General features: G+C 33.3%; 3 protein-coding genes across 3 annotated transcripts; all 3 read left to right on the top strand.

Annotated features, from left to right (window-relative positions):
- The first annotated feature begins 3,982 nt into the window (after window positions 1-3,982).
- LOC125870912 (glycine-rich protein 23-like) lies at window positions 3,983-5,120 on the top strand. Its single transcript, XM_049551458.1, has 2 exons — window positions 3,983-4,119; window positions 4,561-5,120. The coding sequence occupies exons 1-2, from the start codon at window positions 4,039-4,041 to the stop codon at window positions 4,882-4,884; spliced, it is 405 nt and encodes a 134-aa protein (XP_049407415.1). The 5' UTR covers window positions 3,983-4,038; the 3' UTR covers window positions 4,885-5,120.
- A 1,174-nt stretch (window positions 5,121-6,294) lies between these two features.
- Window positions 6,295-6,726, top strand: LOC125870108 (putative glycine-rich cell wall structural protein 1). The gene has a single exon (XM_049550465.1). It carries the CDS (start codon window positions 6,295-6,297, stop codon window positions 6,724-6,726), a length of 432 nt encoding a protein of 143 aa, XP_049406422.1.
- An 876-nt stretch (window positions 6,727-7,602) lies between these two features.
- On the top strand, window positions 7,603-14,959 carry LOC125871671 (uncharacterized). The gene is made up of 7 exons (XM_049552310.1): window positions 7,603-7,724; window positions 9,031-9,123; window positions 9,804-9,938; window positions 10,028-10,117; window positions 10,815-10,964; window positions 11,858-13,449; window positions 13,811-14,959. The coding sequence occupies exons 1-7, from the start codon at window positions 7,653-7,655 to the stop codon at window positions 14,706-14,708; spliced, it is 3,030 nt and encodes a 1,009-aa protein (XP_049408267.1). The 5' UTR covers window positions 7,603-7,652; the 3' UTR covers window positions 14,709-14,959.
- Window positions 14,960-16,421: the final 1,462 nt, after the last annotated feature.

The raw sequence follows: 16,421 nt of genomic DNA, 5'->3' as shown, positions 1-16,421 counted from the left end.
GGGGCGGTTTTGGTTCAAGGATTAAAGTATTAGGTGGATTTTCCAGTATAATTGGTATGATATATCCCAGGAAGTTGGGATTAATTTGAAATTTGGTTCTTCAATTTAATTTTATCAAATTTTAATTTGATTTTTATTTTTTAAAAGTGTGCATTGAATATCGAACTAAATTAGTTTGTTTTTTTTCAACTTTGATTTGATTTGATGTTTAGTATTAATACCAAAATTGATCGTGATCTCATTTTGTATATGTTTCGGCCCGTCAAGTATTAACATTGCTTCAGATCCACTCATTACTCTGTTGAGCTCAATTCAATTTATATCTAAGAAAATTGGAAAAACTATGTAATTACACCTACTTCACTATCATATTTGTATTATTTATACTTTAAAATATTAAATATTCTATCACTAATTAAGAGTTTTCTATCATATATTAAGGACGATACACTTAGATACATGTATTTTTACTACCAGACGATGGCAAATCTACAATTTTCGATTTATGGGTGCTCACTTCTATTTATATAAAATTATGAAATAATAAGATTTATACCACCATTACAAAAAAAAAGAAGAAGAGGTAACAAGCTTGAAGGATTTCTTAACCAAATAGCCAAAAAAGTTCAAGAAAAATGATTGAATATGAGTTGTTAATTTTATCATGTCATGAGAAATTCATAAAACGTAAAAAAAATTAAAAATTAAAAGTTAAGTATACCAAAAAAAAGTAAAAAAGAGAGGTACATGATGTGAGAGTTTATACTGAGGTAAAGAAGAAAAATAAAATGTGTAAATATTTTTTATTGGTGATGATCAAACTCTTGATCTTCCTAAAAACATAACCTTCAAATTAGCTATTGGACCAAAGCACCCATTAGAAGACTTGTTCGAAGTAAATGGGTGCTCGAGCACTCCGAAATGTTGTTGTGGGTGACCTCTGCTATCAGATACACTAAATAGGGAGAGAGGAGAGCGAGATTGGGGAGGGAGGCGAGCGAGATTCATATATATCTCAGATATATGCGAATCACACTAGATACACATTAAATACATATATTTGTATGTATCTGGAATATTAGATACATGAGAGAGTGACGAGCGAGATGAGAGAGAGGCGAGCGAGATTTGTTATGTACCCCAGATACATACAAATCCACTTGGATACAATGTATCTAGAACAAATTTAACTCCATATATCCTGAGATACATGTATCTAGATGCACAAAACTGTGGTAAGATACGTAATATTGCAAACTAGAGTGTATCTATGTAATTAGATCCTAAACTAGTGAGATTTATGTAAGTTTCCTTAAAATAAATTATATTGTTCTACATTTTTCTAGTGAATACATTTTTATACTCGTGTTATAGCGGCTAAAAATATATTTCACATCTTTTGAAACGAGTCAATGACACCACTAGTGCACCCATTACCTTTTAAATTTTTTTAAGCCATCACTAGGGTTGTGAGCAATGAATTCGTCTTACTAAGTGGGCGTTTGGCCATGCGATATCATATCACGGTATTGTATCGTGAGATGGAATCAACGTTTGGACATGCGATTTTACGTTGATTCCATCTCATGATTCCATATCATGAGAGGTGATACCATATTCTCCAAAAACCATGATATGGAATTATATGGTGATTCCATATCATGATTTGGGATCTTTTAATACAATAATTGATCCATGAGTTTATATTTTGTTAAAACAACCCCACATTTATATCTACTAACCATTTGTTTCATATGTAAATAAAATTTATAATCACGTCATTACTTTTTAAAATTTATTATTCTCACCGACATAAAATTTATTATTCTCACCAACATATAGTCACTTTAACTCACATCTCACGATTGTGAAACTTTTCAACATTCACTTGAAACAATTAACCGGCATGTTAAAATAGTTGCCGAGGCAATTAGCAAGATGGCACCAACATTTATACAACCAAAAAAATATGATTGGTGTACATTCCAAAATTCGACATAATACTCGATTTTGGCCTTGGTTTAAGGTAAAATTTCAATCACATTAATAAATTTATTTTATGGCCTTAATAAGTGCACATTTATATTTTATGTGTAAGTTATTAGTATTTAGTTACATATTTCCTATCAACTTTGTTTAAAGAGATAATATTTATTTTATGACTTTGCATTGTCTGGGAAGCACTATTTTTATTACTCTTACAAACATTATTTTTATGAAGTGCATTCTATAATGCTTCCAATTTATTTTATGTTCACTAAACTAATATTGATGTATTTTTTTATTTGGTAGGATTGTATTGATGCGATTGATGGAACATATATAGAAGGGGAGGTTCCTAAAGCGGTGCAACAAGCATATCGTAATCGCAAAGGAGGTTCCTAAAGCGGTGCAACACTACAATTTATGTTCAATTTTTTTTATTAAATTAAAGTTAGATGAAACAATTACTTAAGTGGAGAACAAATAACTTTGTAATAATTTATTATGCGATTTTATAATTTTTTGTGTATTTGATAAGATTGAATAAACAATTGGGGTTAATTTAATAGTTTTACAACTTATGAGATTTTTATGTTTATGAGAAAATATACAACACAAAAATTCTATATCGCATGTCCAAACAAACATTCAATTTCATCTCATGATTCCATATCATGATACTATATCGCATGGCCAAACGGGCCCTAAGAGGTTTCATTTGCAAATTGCAACAAATCGTTGGTAAACAAGGTATACTAATATAATTATCTAATTAAATTAGAACATACGGATTACAACTATTCGAGAAAAATATATAGCAATCGTTCAAAATAAAAAATCAACGTGATTAAATTTGATCCCGGATAGTAGTTATGTTCATCACTTCATCTATTAAGATTTTGATTAATTTAAATTTGTATCGTCACAATATTGCTTATTACGAACACCCCACCTCCACCCCATACTTAGAAGTTCATTAATTGATGGGTCAAGATAAATAGTTGTTCAAAGTTATGCGACATATTACTGTATTTTACTGCATTCTAATTGCTACATCTAGCTGGTCGCCTACATTCCAAGTCAGAGAAAATACTTGCTTTAGATCTGTTTCATTTGTTTCCCTTTAATAAGACTGAAAAATGACTTAATGAAAACAAAAGTATGAAAATTACTTTTCGCGTTTTAATTTATGTGACAGTATTTGACTAATTAAGAGTTTATCTGAATTGACTTATTTTAGGTGTTTTAAAATAGTTTGATAGTGTTATGTTTGAGTAATTTTTTTTCTTTTTGGAACCCAATATAATCTGCAGCGGCTATAACCTCTTCCACTTTGCCCTTTAGGTGAGCATTTTATGCGTACTGGGTAAATCCTCTATTGTGTAATAACTTGCAAACCACATAAAAAATTTAAACTGCACTAGACAAGCCTTATGCAAACAGGCTCGACTCAAAAAGCAACGAAGAAATCGATAAGTCACTTCATAATAATACGAAAGAAAAGATCATCTTGTAGGTCAATGTGTCAGTAATCTAAACGACTTCACTCTTTCTTCACATGCAATAGTCGATATCCATTCTATGATCCGATTAAATTTAAATTTTGAATATGTTAACTATTTATTTCTGAAGCAAAGCTTCCAACATGATTTTTCTCTAAACCGTCCTACTTACGAAGCAACAAATGTCACGCAAAGAGCAATGAGAATTACATGCATGGCCTCTGAATGGCTTGAATAACGTGAAATACATAAAATTATCATACCTTTGGAATTTGTTTTTAATTTTTGGTCCACCTAACTCTGTCATATCAATAGTCAATACACTGAAAAAAGACCACTCTCGAGATTGTTAAGGCTTTATTTAATACCCTTTCATTTACTATATAGTATTTGCCTCTTTAATTTCTTCAATTCTCACAACTGTCCCCTCCTTTTTTTCCTTCCTATAAATACCCCTCATCACCATCTTTATACACATAACAATATAAGTAAAAAATTTACCTTATTTTTTCTTGAGTGTGTGTGAGAGAGGGGTAATTAAGAGTGAAAAAAAATGACAAGTAATTGGTACATAATGTTTGTGTTTGCATTTGTAGTACTTGTCCATGTTGTTACTGCAAGAAACATTCCTCAGGTTTGTTGTTTAGCGATAAAAGTTATATGTCTCTAATTATTTTTTACTATACATACGAATTTGGTGAACTTAATAAACTTTGCTCAAATAGTATACTTGTATTAAACATGTACACATATTAAGTTTAAAATCCAACTGTTATTAATAACACTTGAAATTGTCCTTATAAAATTCAGAATCCATAAGGTTAAAATTTTGGCTTCGCCTCTGAATATAATAAGAGCATAAAATTACGTTACATTATCGAATTATTTTTACTTGTTACAAGATGTAATTTAATTAACTTAGACTTTATTTTCCAACTTTTATGGATGGTTAGCTCATATACTTATTTTTTTGGTGATCTGATAGAGTAAAAATTGAACGTGCATTGTAGCATGCATCGTTACGTTCTATTGCTGATATTTCTAACAAAAGTAGTTCCTAATTTGTCTGCTTCAGGCTCAGACTGAGGGCGTAACGGTAAACACAGAGATTATAAGTAAAGCTCCAACACCTAGCAAAGGCCTTGATGACAAAAAGAATTTCATCTCATTTGGTGGAGTTGGTGGTTGGGCAGGAATTGGTGGTTATGGTGGTGTGTTGCCTACTTTTGGTGGCATTGGTGGCGCTGGTGGAATAGGCGGTGCTAGTGGAATCGGAGGGCTAGGTGGTCTTGGTAGCGGTGTTGGTGGTGTTGGAGGACTTGGTGTTGGTGGTGGTGGTGGTCTAGGTGTTGGTGGTGGAGTTGGTGGTATTGGTGGCATTGGTGGTATCAAACCCTAGGAACATTTTAATTTGTTGTTGTAATTTTGTCTAATGAAACTTTATTTTAGTATCGCATGCATTTCTAATTATTATATCCTACGTTTGTATTTTTGAAGTTTTCACGTATTATTAATAGTATTTTCCTAAGTTAATTAGGATACGATACTACTTTGTTTAGGTTCAATTTTCAAGTCATTGGAAGTCATGTGGGTTTGACTTTTATCAAAGTTATCATCTACTATATGTTTCTCAGTTTCTGGATGAAAATTATTGTTCCCTTTTTTTCTACTTGAACTATATTATACTAAACTGAAAAGAAAAAAAGAACCAAATGCATAAAGGTTCTGATTCGAGCGAGAGCCTAAATTGATGAGACGAGAAGATCTTGATCGAAAGCTCTCTGATAGACAAATATTATTCAGAGAGTTTGAAAATTTTGAGTTTCCATAATGACCTCAAGTTAATACATAATATTAAGTAACAATTACTAAGTTTATAGTCAAATATATAAATATAAGATTTGTGTAAAAATTGTTGAATTTCCGTGAACTCGTACAACAACCTCCAAATTTGCCCCTGAAAGCTCGACAATCCTGAATCATGATGAGATTTTTTATTTTATTTTGAAATTCAATCGATTCAATCGGAATTTTTATCATCTGTTAGGTCATGCATGTAAATAAAAATGAAATGCATGATAATCTCAGTGATATATAAACCATCAAAATATTAAAAGCTTAGTTGAAAATTAATAAGGAAATTTCAATTTTTCCAATTATACAAATCAAAAGCTAGATCTTTTGATGCCCTTTTAAACCAAATACATTTCATTCATAATAACATTTTACTGCAAAAATCAAAATCAATTTTTCATGTTATGTCAAAAAAATACATGTATTAATATAATGCACAAAAAAAATCATATATACGGGGAAAAACATAACTCTATAGCTTATAACACTGAATTGTCAAAGCAATAGTATGATGTTATATTATATTATATGTTTTTTGTAACAACATTTCGTTATAGCAATCAAAATAGTTCTAGATCAATGAGAACGATAAAATTTCTATCTAATTATTGTCCAAATGGTGCAAAAGTTCTATAAGGCCCTGAGATTCTGGCTTTCTTTGATTATTTTGCGTCACTTTCTGTTTGTAACACATTATTAGTCGATACACTTTCTTCCTTAATTTCTTTCTTTCTTCTTTTGCTTAGAATTCAATCTTCACTTTGTAGAATTAAGCAGCTAATAAGGCAATATTATGTCACTTTTACCCCAAAAAAGGGTCTTTTTTGTATGTAAACTATGTTCATACTTGTCAATTCACGTGAGGTACATAGTTTTTTCTATGTACATATATGTGCATTGTCTACTCAACAATTATAAACATTCAAAGTGGTTTAATTTTCATAATTTGAGAGACATGGCTCGATTATTGTTGTTGGTGTTAGCATTTTTCCTCATGATGATGAACATTAATATTCATCAAATTTCAGACGCTCATCCTGATCTAGTGGTCGTTCCTTACCCAATTAGCCCCGCGTCTTCGCCATTACCTGGTGGAGATAGCGGTGCAGGAGGTGGAGGTGGAGGAGGAGGCGAAGGTGGTACAAAAGGTGGTTATGGCTATGGAAGTGGTAGTGGTTCTGGATGGGGAAGAAGTGGTGGAGGGGGTGGTGGTGGTGGAGGAGGTGGAGGTGGAGGTAGTGATCGAGGACGAGGTGTTGGAGGATCAGGCCAAGGTATTGGTTGTGGTGCGGGTCAGGGTTCTAGTGGTACCGATGAAAGTGTTCCAATCCCTAGTCCTAGTGTCAAGCCTTGGATGACAAGGAAAGTTTTCCCAGGCTTTTACTAGTCATGAGTCATGACTAGTAAAAAAGGTCACTTACTTAATTGTAATATGACGCAATAATATTCGAAATAATATTTTCTTTTGTACTATAGTACAAAAGATAAATAAGTCATAAATAAAGAGATATAAGTTATGAAATTACTTATGTTTATTATACATGTACTTGAACCTTTATTGTGAATGAGTATTTGTGATCTTCCAAGTTAATTATATATATCATGTGCATGCACTGCTTACTATTTAAAATTTCGATTGCTCAGAGAAAATTTCCAAAATGATATAATACTGTTGAAATATTTCATATTGATTAGTTTGGTTTGATTTTAATTTTGATATAATTTTAACCAAAGTCACAATTTAAACGTAAGTGAGGGTTTCTTCTCATCCAATATAATCTTACAAATAAAAAGACTTAAAAAAATTGATTTGAGATAAGCTAGAGTAAATCCTAAGTTAAGGGGTAACACCCTTATCTTGAAATCCTTCGGCTTCGATATAAAAGTTAAGTTAGGCCTAATCTATATCGTATAAGAAATTTAAATTTGCACTCCAATATAAATGTTAATTTGGTTATATGATTCTTTTTCACGTAGATCAACAAAAATACTACGTACTATAAATGATCTATATATAAAAAACTAAAAAGACTTGCAAAAATTATTTCTTTTTATTCAAATTATAAATAATATAAAAAAAACATTTCATCCTCAAAATAGTGAATGGATGCAAAAACATAAAAATAAATTAAAATGGGGTGCCTGTGCTAATACTAAATCGAACAGGTATCACTATGTAAATAAACTTAAATCAAAGGGTACTAACAAAAACGTATAAATTAATCTTCAAGTCCCTCTCATTCTCACTATAAGTAATTTTCCCATCCCCAAGGCGGGAAAAATTGGGAAGAAAAATTCACACACGGAGAGAAGATGAAGAAGAACTCAAATTCAAAATCCGGCAGAGATCTACAAAGCTTAGTCGAAGCCATCAAATCATCAGATGTAAGCTTTTTTCCTCTAATTTCACTCATTTTGATTCATCTGTTGTATCATTTTTATAAATTCCTTGTATTTTCAGAATTTATTTCGCTATAGTTTCGTTGTTATGAGTTGCATATTGATACTGGAAGTAGTGTTACGTTGTTTTTAAATTTAGTTTCTCACTTAAGGCGCCTGTGGTGATTGTGTAGAGGTCAAATTGACTGATTTTAGTTTCAGTCATTTGATTCAACTGTTTGCACTGTTTTCTATGTAAATTTACTCGTTTTCAGATGTTAATTCGATATAATTTCGTTATTATGAGTTGCAGTTTGATACTGGAAGTAGTTTTTAGGTTTAGTTTCTCACTTTAGCTGCCCTGTGTTGATAGTGTAGAGGTCAAATTCACTGATTTCAGTTTCAGTCATTTGATTCAACTGTTTGCACTGCTTTTGATGTAAATTTACTCGTTTTCAGATGTTAATTCGATAAAATTTTGTTATTATGAGTTGCAGTTTGATACTGGAAGTAGTTGTACGTTGTTATTAGGTTTAGTTTCGCACTTTAGATGCCCGATGTTGATTGTGTCGAGGTCAAATTGACTGATTTCAGTTTGTCATTTGATTCAACTGATTTACACTGTTTTCTCTGCAAATTTACTCATTTTCAGAAGTTAATTCACTAAAATTTCGTTATTGTGAGTCACATTTTGATGAAATTGCTGTTGGAAATAGTGTAAATTGTTATTTAGGGTTTAGTTTCAGTAATTTTTGACTAGATTCAACTTGTTTCCCGCTCTTTGGTGCCCTAGAGCAAACTGACTTATATCATGTTTAGTCATTTGATTCAACTGTTGTATCATTTCCTCATCACGTGTTTAAAAGTTCCCTTGTAGTTTCAGAAGTTTATTTCCTATAATTTCATTATTATGAGGTGTAGTTTGATTATCTATAAGTTATTCTAGATTAAATATGAGGCAGGATTGTTGTCCGATGTTCTGTTTGTAGATAATGAGTTGAGTCTGCGAAATTAAAATGTTATTAGGGAACCTTCTCTAGTAATAAGCATGTAGAAATTTCAGTTTCTTCATGGAAGCATTTGTAGCTTCATGGACATTGTTCCTCCTGACTAATATATCTATGTTTTTTGTTCTTTTCGGATGCTTTTTATACTTGTTTTCTCTACTTGATGGCTTTCACTATGTTAAATGTTTTCTTGGATCATACCTAATAACTCTTAGCTTTTTGCTAATCTTAAGTTATTCCTTGATATAATTTTCTAGTTATTTACATCCTAAGTTTGATTCAATAGTGTCGTTTCTATCCGACAGGTTGTTGAGAATCGTGTTGAATTGCTTGATGAACTTGGTGAGCTAGATTTGACCGAGAAATCAGAAGTGGCTTCTCTTATAGAATCCTTACAAGTATCCTGATGACTATTAGACATACTTTTCTTGATTTCACAGTGCAGTGCATAGATTAATTGGATTCAGAAAGGAAAATTTAGATTTCCTTGTAAAAGGAGTCATGAGACAAAAACACTAGGTGATTTCTTCCTGATGTTGGTGGGAGGTGACATGTATCCCACAATATTAGCCGAGGTGCGCGCAAGTTGATTGGACAGAACGGTTATAAAAATAAGAAGAGATGAAATAGAGAATTCATTTGTTGTCTGTAAAGAATAATAAACTAGGAACTAGATTGTGGTTCAATCATTGCCATTGGTGTAGGAATTCCAAAATCCAGTTACAAGAAATGATTTTCTATAATCACACAGAGACTACAAGAAAATTTGATTGAGAGAGCTGATCTTCCTAGGCTTGAAACGACTTTCCATGATTTCTTCTTTGCTGATGTTTAACTTGTTTATTTTTGTAAGAAAACAGAACTCCTGATAATATATAAGGGCTTTGTTCGAATGAATACATGCGAGCTACACTAAACCAAGTCAGCTTCTCTTTCTCTTCATGTTTTATGAATGATGTTGCAACCAAATATATGTATTCCGGAAGATGTGGATCTCATTCTTCTGGTTAAGTAAAACAGCTCGTTTGATCTCATTTTAAGTAGCTACTCTTTGTTATCTACCTTAACATTTTACTGGACACTCTGGGAAGACTTCACATGTCTTGACATTTCTCAATGCAAATTGAACAAAACCATTTTGCACGTGGCTGCAAAATATTTGCCGTCAGACATATCTGCAAGCCTAGGACAGTTTCTAGGTCTGGGAGCCAAAGTAAGTGTTGTTTTATTCCTCATCTTCTTAATTATGTAATCAGTATTCATGATTATACATATTGCTTATATTAAGTTCTTAATCACTAGGCTGCTGTATGGTGTAAAAAGCATCTACAGATGACACTCATGTCGACTCAGGACTCACCTGAAGAAGAACATAGCAGCCTCTTTTATCAGGTCAAATCATTACCTTTTAGTATACTAAAACAATGTCACTGATAAATCTGGATTTGGTTGTACATTTTTAAGAGAGGTTCTCATATATCCTTTGAGTCCTTGAGATCAATCTAATTGCAATTTTCTTTATTTGAGTCTGAACTTTATATCATACTCGTCCATCTGCATAACAATCAAAAGATTATAATTTCTTGTTTTGTGAAAGCGGTGAAGGTACTCTTTTCTGTTGCTTTCCCTAGCAGGTAGACCTTTTTTTTCTTTATAATATGAATTTTTTCTCCATTCCAACTTTGATAAATTCACTGCATTTTTTAGTAGCAGTGTCTGGCGTGGCAATGTCAAGTACTAGCACCACACGGATACACAAGTGTAGTCAACCAAACAAAACTGACCAAATCATCTGTAACACTTTAAACTGAACTGGACCACATGAGATGAGTTTACCTGTTGATAACATTATTGTTGTGTGTCATGAAGCTGATTGATTTAACTAGCTAAACATCCAACCTGAACTGTGCAAAGTGGAATCCCCTTGTGGATTCTGTAGTCATGTTTCTAGCATTAGACATTTAGCTGGTGGTTGTTTTATTTGCCTTTGCATTTCCTTCAAATGTAAGTTTCCTTAATTTTGAAATGCATGTAGTGTCTGACACGGCGATCAAGTTGTACTTTTCTAACAGATCTTGTTTCTTATCAGTTGCTATTGGATTTGCTTGGCTACTCTGCCTCTATTTTCGCAGCTTTGACCAGATACCCCATTGCGGTTGACAAGGGGTTAATGTCTATTATTGAAAATTTCATCTTGGAGGAATTAAACCTTATAAAGGATTGTATTTTAGCAGTGAAGGTATTGATTTCTTATTTATACTGCTCCGCATGTCGTGTTTCACGTGAGTACTTTTATTTTAGCCTTTCCCCTCTTCTGGAAAGGACAAGTCTTTTACCACAAAAATGTCAAGAAACTCTTCCACCATGGAGCTAAAATTGTTATTTGTGATACTCTAAATATTAAATCGTTAGCACTGCATAAAACATTGTCATTACGATGCCCAAACCTGCTGCAGAACCTTTTGTTTGTCCAAGTACCTGCCACCATGCCATTGCAGCAGTTTGGCATTTGAGTTAAACTTTTATTATATTAGCCACTTTGATCTCAAAAACTGGGTCAAATGTCTCCTATTTTTTGTAGTAGTAAAAGCAACAGGGTGCACGCCACTTGGCAACTATTTCGAGTAACGAGAACGCAATAAATTGCTTGATTTCGTTAGACTTGTAATAGAAATATAAATTGAGAGATGATGTCCAAACCTACTGAAAGTTGGTTGAAAGTCACAATGATTTGCATATTCTTGAATTGAAAAAAATTTCTCAACCAAATTTCAGCAGATTAACTTCTCAAAAATCATAATATTGGATTTAACCATACATTGCACACAATACAGGGCTTGGTCGTATGGAAGCAGTCATACTACTTCCATTAATTAAAATGAAATGGACAAAAAGAAAGCATTTGTACCACCATTTCATGTTTCACTCATATCCTTTTCCCATCTTTTCCTTCTGAACAATCTCTAGCAAATATGATACAGAAAATGCCTTCTTTTTCTCCTAAGCAGATGTAATAGTCAATACATGCAGAATACAGACGTAGGTATATGCTGTTATTATCTTTAGTTGTACTGTTAAGGACTGTTTGCTTTTATTATCTTTACTGCTCTAAACTTTCGTGATTATCTCCAGGCAATTTCCTCATTTGGTTCAGACGTGCAGAAAATTGCATTGGAAGTTCTTGATGCTCTGATACGATTGTGTAAGGTATATTCCCATGGCATAAACTGGGATTCTTACCTTAAGATGGAGGAGGAAAGAAAAGTTATGGAAAGTGAAGAGGCTGAAAGTGCAGATCATGTCAACAAGATAATGAAATTTACGGTTGAGAAGTTGTGTGAGTTGGGCATCCTTGCAGCTAATGATGGAGGAAATCTTGTGAGCTTAATTAATCTGTCATGGAAAGGTGTAGTTAACTTACTTCAGCTTGGCAAGGGTTCTTTGGCTGTAAAGTTGAATGTAGGAGACATTATTCTGACTCTTATTTCTCTGGCTAATGGGTCTTTGAGAAGTGTGGCTGAGACTTGGTCATCCCCATTGAAAGAAGCAGTTTCTGCAATGGAAGCTAGAAGAGTGTTCCTTCCAGTTAAGTTTTACTTGATTAATGCTGTGCGAATTATCTCTCAGTACCCATCCGAGGCATTTTATGTGTTCAAAGATATAATATTATCTGTCATAATGATCTCAACCTTTAGAATATTCCTCATTAAAGATGAGCAGCTCAAATTTGCTGGTGATGCAATTTCAGAAATCTTGGAGCCGACATCCTTTCATATGCTTAACTCTTTCCTTAACTCAGCTCAAGTGAAATCAGAGCAGAAGTTTCAAATTTTTGAGTGGTTGTTTGGCGATGAAACTGATTTGGATAATGTCCCCATAGGGTGCAATATTAACGAAGCTAGTAGCATGAGTGCAATATTTTCTGTAAGTTCTGGCACTATGCAGGGAGCAAAGATACTATTTATTGGTCGAGTAGCCTTGTTTGTTAATCTTCTGAAAAACTCACCTGATATTGAAGATGATGCAAGACTAGGGATGGCTAGAAAACTTGGATGGTTATTGTGCATCTGCACTGATAACGATGTGTATTCTTCCATTCTTGTCTTGGAACTTCCTACAATGTCTCGTACTAGACAAAAACAAGAATCTGATGAGCCCCTGTTCCATTTCATTATAAATGCCTTGAAAACCTTCATGATAGTTACCTCTTCAAGTCAAGCTTGGTGTGAAATAGAGTCTTTTCTTCTTGAAAACCTTTTTCATCCCCACTTTCTTTGTCGTGAGATTGTTACTGAACTTTGGTGCTTTATCTCACGTCACGCTGACAGAGTTGTTGTAGATGACATTATTGAAAAGTTCTGCTCATTAATGAAGTACACAGAAGCTCCTGACGTTGCACTAAATCCTGATAGTCTGGTCAGAAAAATGGCGAGATTTCTCTGTGTGCTCGTTACATCTGGTCCAAATTCTATGGTAGATAAAGTTTATAAGACAGTGGTTGCATATAACACATCAACCTATTCATCAGTTACTTACTTAGCCTTGCTTATGGAGGGATTCCCACTAAATGCACTTTCAGAAAAATTGAGAAGTGAGGCAAAGCAACAAATTGTAACTCAATACTTTAACTTCCTTGGGCGTTTTGGGGGTACACTACCGAGAGAAGGCGGCTCTGCTGTTTATGGTGCTCCAGTTTTTACTCTTTCTGCCGCTCTGCAGTTTCGGTATGTGATCAGCTCCTTTGCATGAATTGGCTAATTCTCCAAACTTAATTGGCTAACTACAAATGTTTATTCTTGTTGAAACACGGAATGTTGAAATTTACAGTTTTAAGCTTATTGTGGAACAGAACTGTTTAAACTTTTTCTTATTACCTGCATTGAGTGATAAAATAAAAGACTTAGAAAGTTGGTGTTTTAGTTATAAAGCAAATGACTATCAGTGTTAGTGTGCTTTTGGCCTCTGCTCTATAATTGTAATAGATGTAGCTTTTATAAGACACTATCTATGTTTTTACTATTGATAAGTTCAAATTACCAATTTAGATTCAATATGTTCCTTTTTTCCTGTTTTTTCTTGTTGCAGCCTAATCAGCATATCAGATGCTGAGATGAAGACTATAAAGTTCCTTGTTGCTATTATTCACAAGTATAGAGATTGTTCAGACATCAAAATAAAGGATAAATACTGCAGGCTTCTTAGTGAGACACTAGGAATCATTTCTAACATGAAGCATTTGTATACTTCCAATGAGATGGAGGAAGTCATTTTGGCCCTTCAGAACCTCTTCATCTCTGGACCAGCATTATCAGATGGAAAATTATTTCAATGCAAACCAAACTTGTCATCTTTTATGGCTGGCCTTGGTGAGATTGAATTGGAAGACCGAGAGGACAATGCAGTGAGTTCAGCTGTGTGGGAGCTGTATCACATGTTACTTAGAGAGCGACACTGGGCACTTGTTCACCTCGCTATCACAGCCTTTGGATATTTTGCTGCCCGCAGTAGTTGTAATCATCTCTGGAGATATGTACCTGAAGATGCAGCTCTTTCGTTTGATCTGGCAACAGGAAAAGAAGCTGATGAGGAGAGATTTATGTCTGACCTGAAAACATTTCTTGACAAGGAATCAGCATGTCCAAAGATAAAACCTTGTCCGGACACAGTTAACATGTTTGCTATGGATGGTCAAATGCTGAAAGAGACCTTGAAAAAGATAAAAGATGTTGATCTGAAGCTTATGGTCTGTGATCCCATGGAGGTTGACAATGAAAAGCAACCCAATAGAAAAAGAAAATTTCCTAACAGAGTTACCAAAGGAGTGGAATTACTGAGAGATGGCATGAAGGTTATGGGTGATGCTCTTTCCGAGTGGAAGCATAACCATTTCGACTCCACTGATATTTGCGAAAAATTCTTGACTCACTTCTCTCACCTGGAAGATGTGGTTACCCACTTAGTGAGCCTTGCTGACAGTGGCTAACTTCTACTGGAATAGTTCACTTCTGCAGTGACTGATACAAATTATTATCAGGTATTTGCATTGGACTTAATCTGTTATGGATAATGGTGCATCTCTAAATTTGTCTATAATTCTCTAAGTTTAGTTTTGGTTGAACTCAGGATAGCACGGTATGATTTTCTTTGTACTTGTATTTATATATAAGTGAAGCAAGTTCAGAATTGACATAGTTAAAACAAAAGTACTTGTACACTGTTGGAGAAAATGAATGTTATTTTAGTGAACATCTTGAAATTTTGTAAGTCATAGTGGTATTTGGGTAATTAGACATTCAGCACATAAAGATCTCTTTGATGAATTCCAGTGCCGAGTCCAAGTCTTATGAATGACCATTAAAAACTATAGGACAAGGACGTATATAATGCTTTGCATAATAAGATGAATTCAATTGATAGTGGAAAACTAATGAAGAACATACTAATGATTATCATGTCATTAGCAAAATCCAATTCAACTTTGTCAAAAAGCATTGCTCATACTCTATATATTCTAGAGAGTTTGAAACTTGCTTTCCATATTTCTTAGAACACATCATATCTGGTATAATTCTACAAGTGGGGGCTGAGGAGGGTGGGGTTTACGCAGCCTTATCGAAGTTGTTTTCGATAGATCCTCCTCTCAAGTAAACTACACTGACAGTGTGACAAAAAACTTTTTGCGACTTTCTTTGACAGTTACTTTGATCAATTTCTTGTGCAACATTTCAGTTAATAATGCCTTTTAAATAAACATATTTAGAGATGTAGAAATTCATCTGAGAAGAAACTACCAAATATTATTCACCAATGAACGTAAGTATGATATTAAATTCCTTCTTCTTCTTCTTCCCATTCATAGAACCTAAGTAGTAGAAATGCTCCATTCTCATTAATCTGCCAAGTGCATCTTTTGTTAGCACACCTACTCTTATCTCTCTGGTAATCAAAGAAAACCCAACTATCTCCATAATATTTACCAGCTCCATAATCCATGAAGCATGACAACACGTAATTACCACCAGGTCTCGGGAGGTCAACGTCGACTGTAAAAGTCTTACTCGTGCCTTGTGTTAGTGTAATTGGTACATATTGCAATCCATTTAAGTCACACTCTAAGTGTAACTTATTCTTGAAGGATATCGAATCGTAGATGTCAATAGTGTATCTCTCTGGTTCAGAAGCTACAAATAAACAAGTGATGAACAAAAAAAATAGGACAAGGATTGGAATTTTTAGTAGTACTATAGAAGAAATCATTTGTTCTCTTTTTGTTTTTTCTTGTTCATTCTTTAGGATTATTATGTCCGTTATATAGTACATAGTTTTCTTGTCCTCAGTCCTTATAATGATTTAGTTTCTATGAATATACAGTGTCTAATTTGAAAAGGATATTTATTCTCTTCCAAATTAAGGAAAGTTTGATTATGTATATCTTTATATATCCAATTTGAAGTTTTTCTCATTTTAGCCAAATATATTTATTTGATTTCCTTTTTTTATTTTTTATTTATTTTCGATTTTCCGTAACATGTGCATTCTTTGTCTATATATTAATTATTATAATTGTGTAGGATTTTTATAGTTACTAGATTAGTGTACATGCTTTTTTATGCAAGATATCACGCCTAGGTACATCTCTATAAAATTGAACAGTCATGTTACATAAAAGAACAGGTTCTAATCAGCCAATATTGAT

This window comes from Solanum stenotomum, chromosome 7 (assembly GCF_019186545.1).
Source record: "Solanum stenotomum isolate F172 chromosome 7, ASM1918654v1, whole genome shotgun sequence".
Taxonomy (NCBI): domain Eukaryota; kingdom Viridiplantae; phylum Streptophyta; class Magnoliopsida; order Solanales; family Solanaceae; genus Solanum; species Solanum stenotomum.
This window is presented reverse-complemented; position numbering and strand designations above follow the sequence as displayed.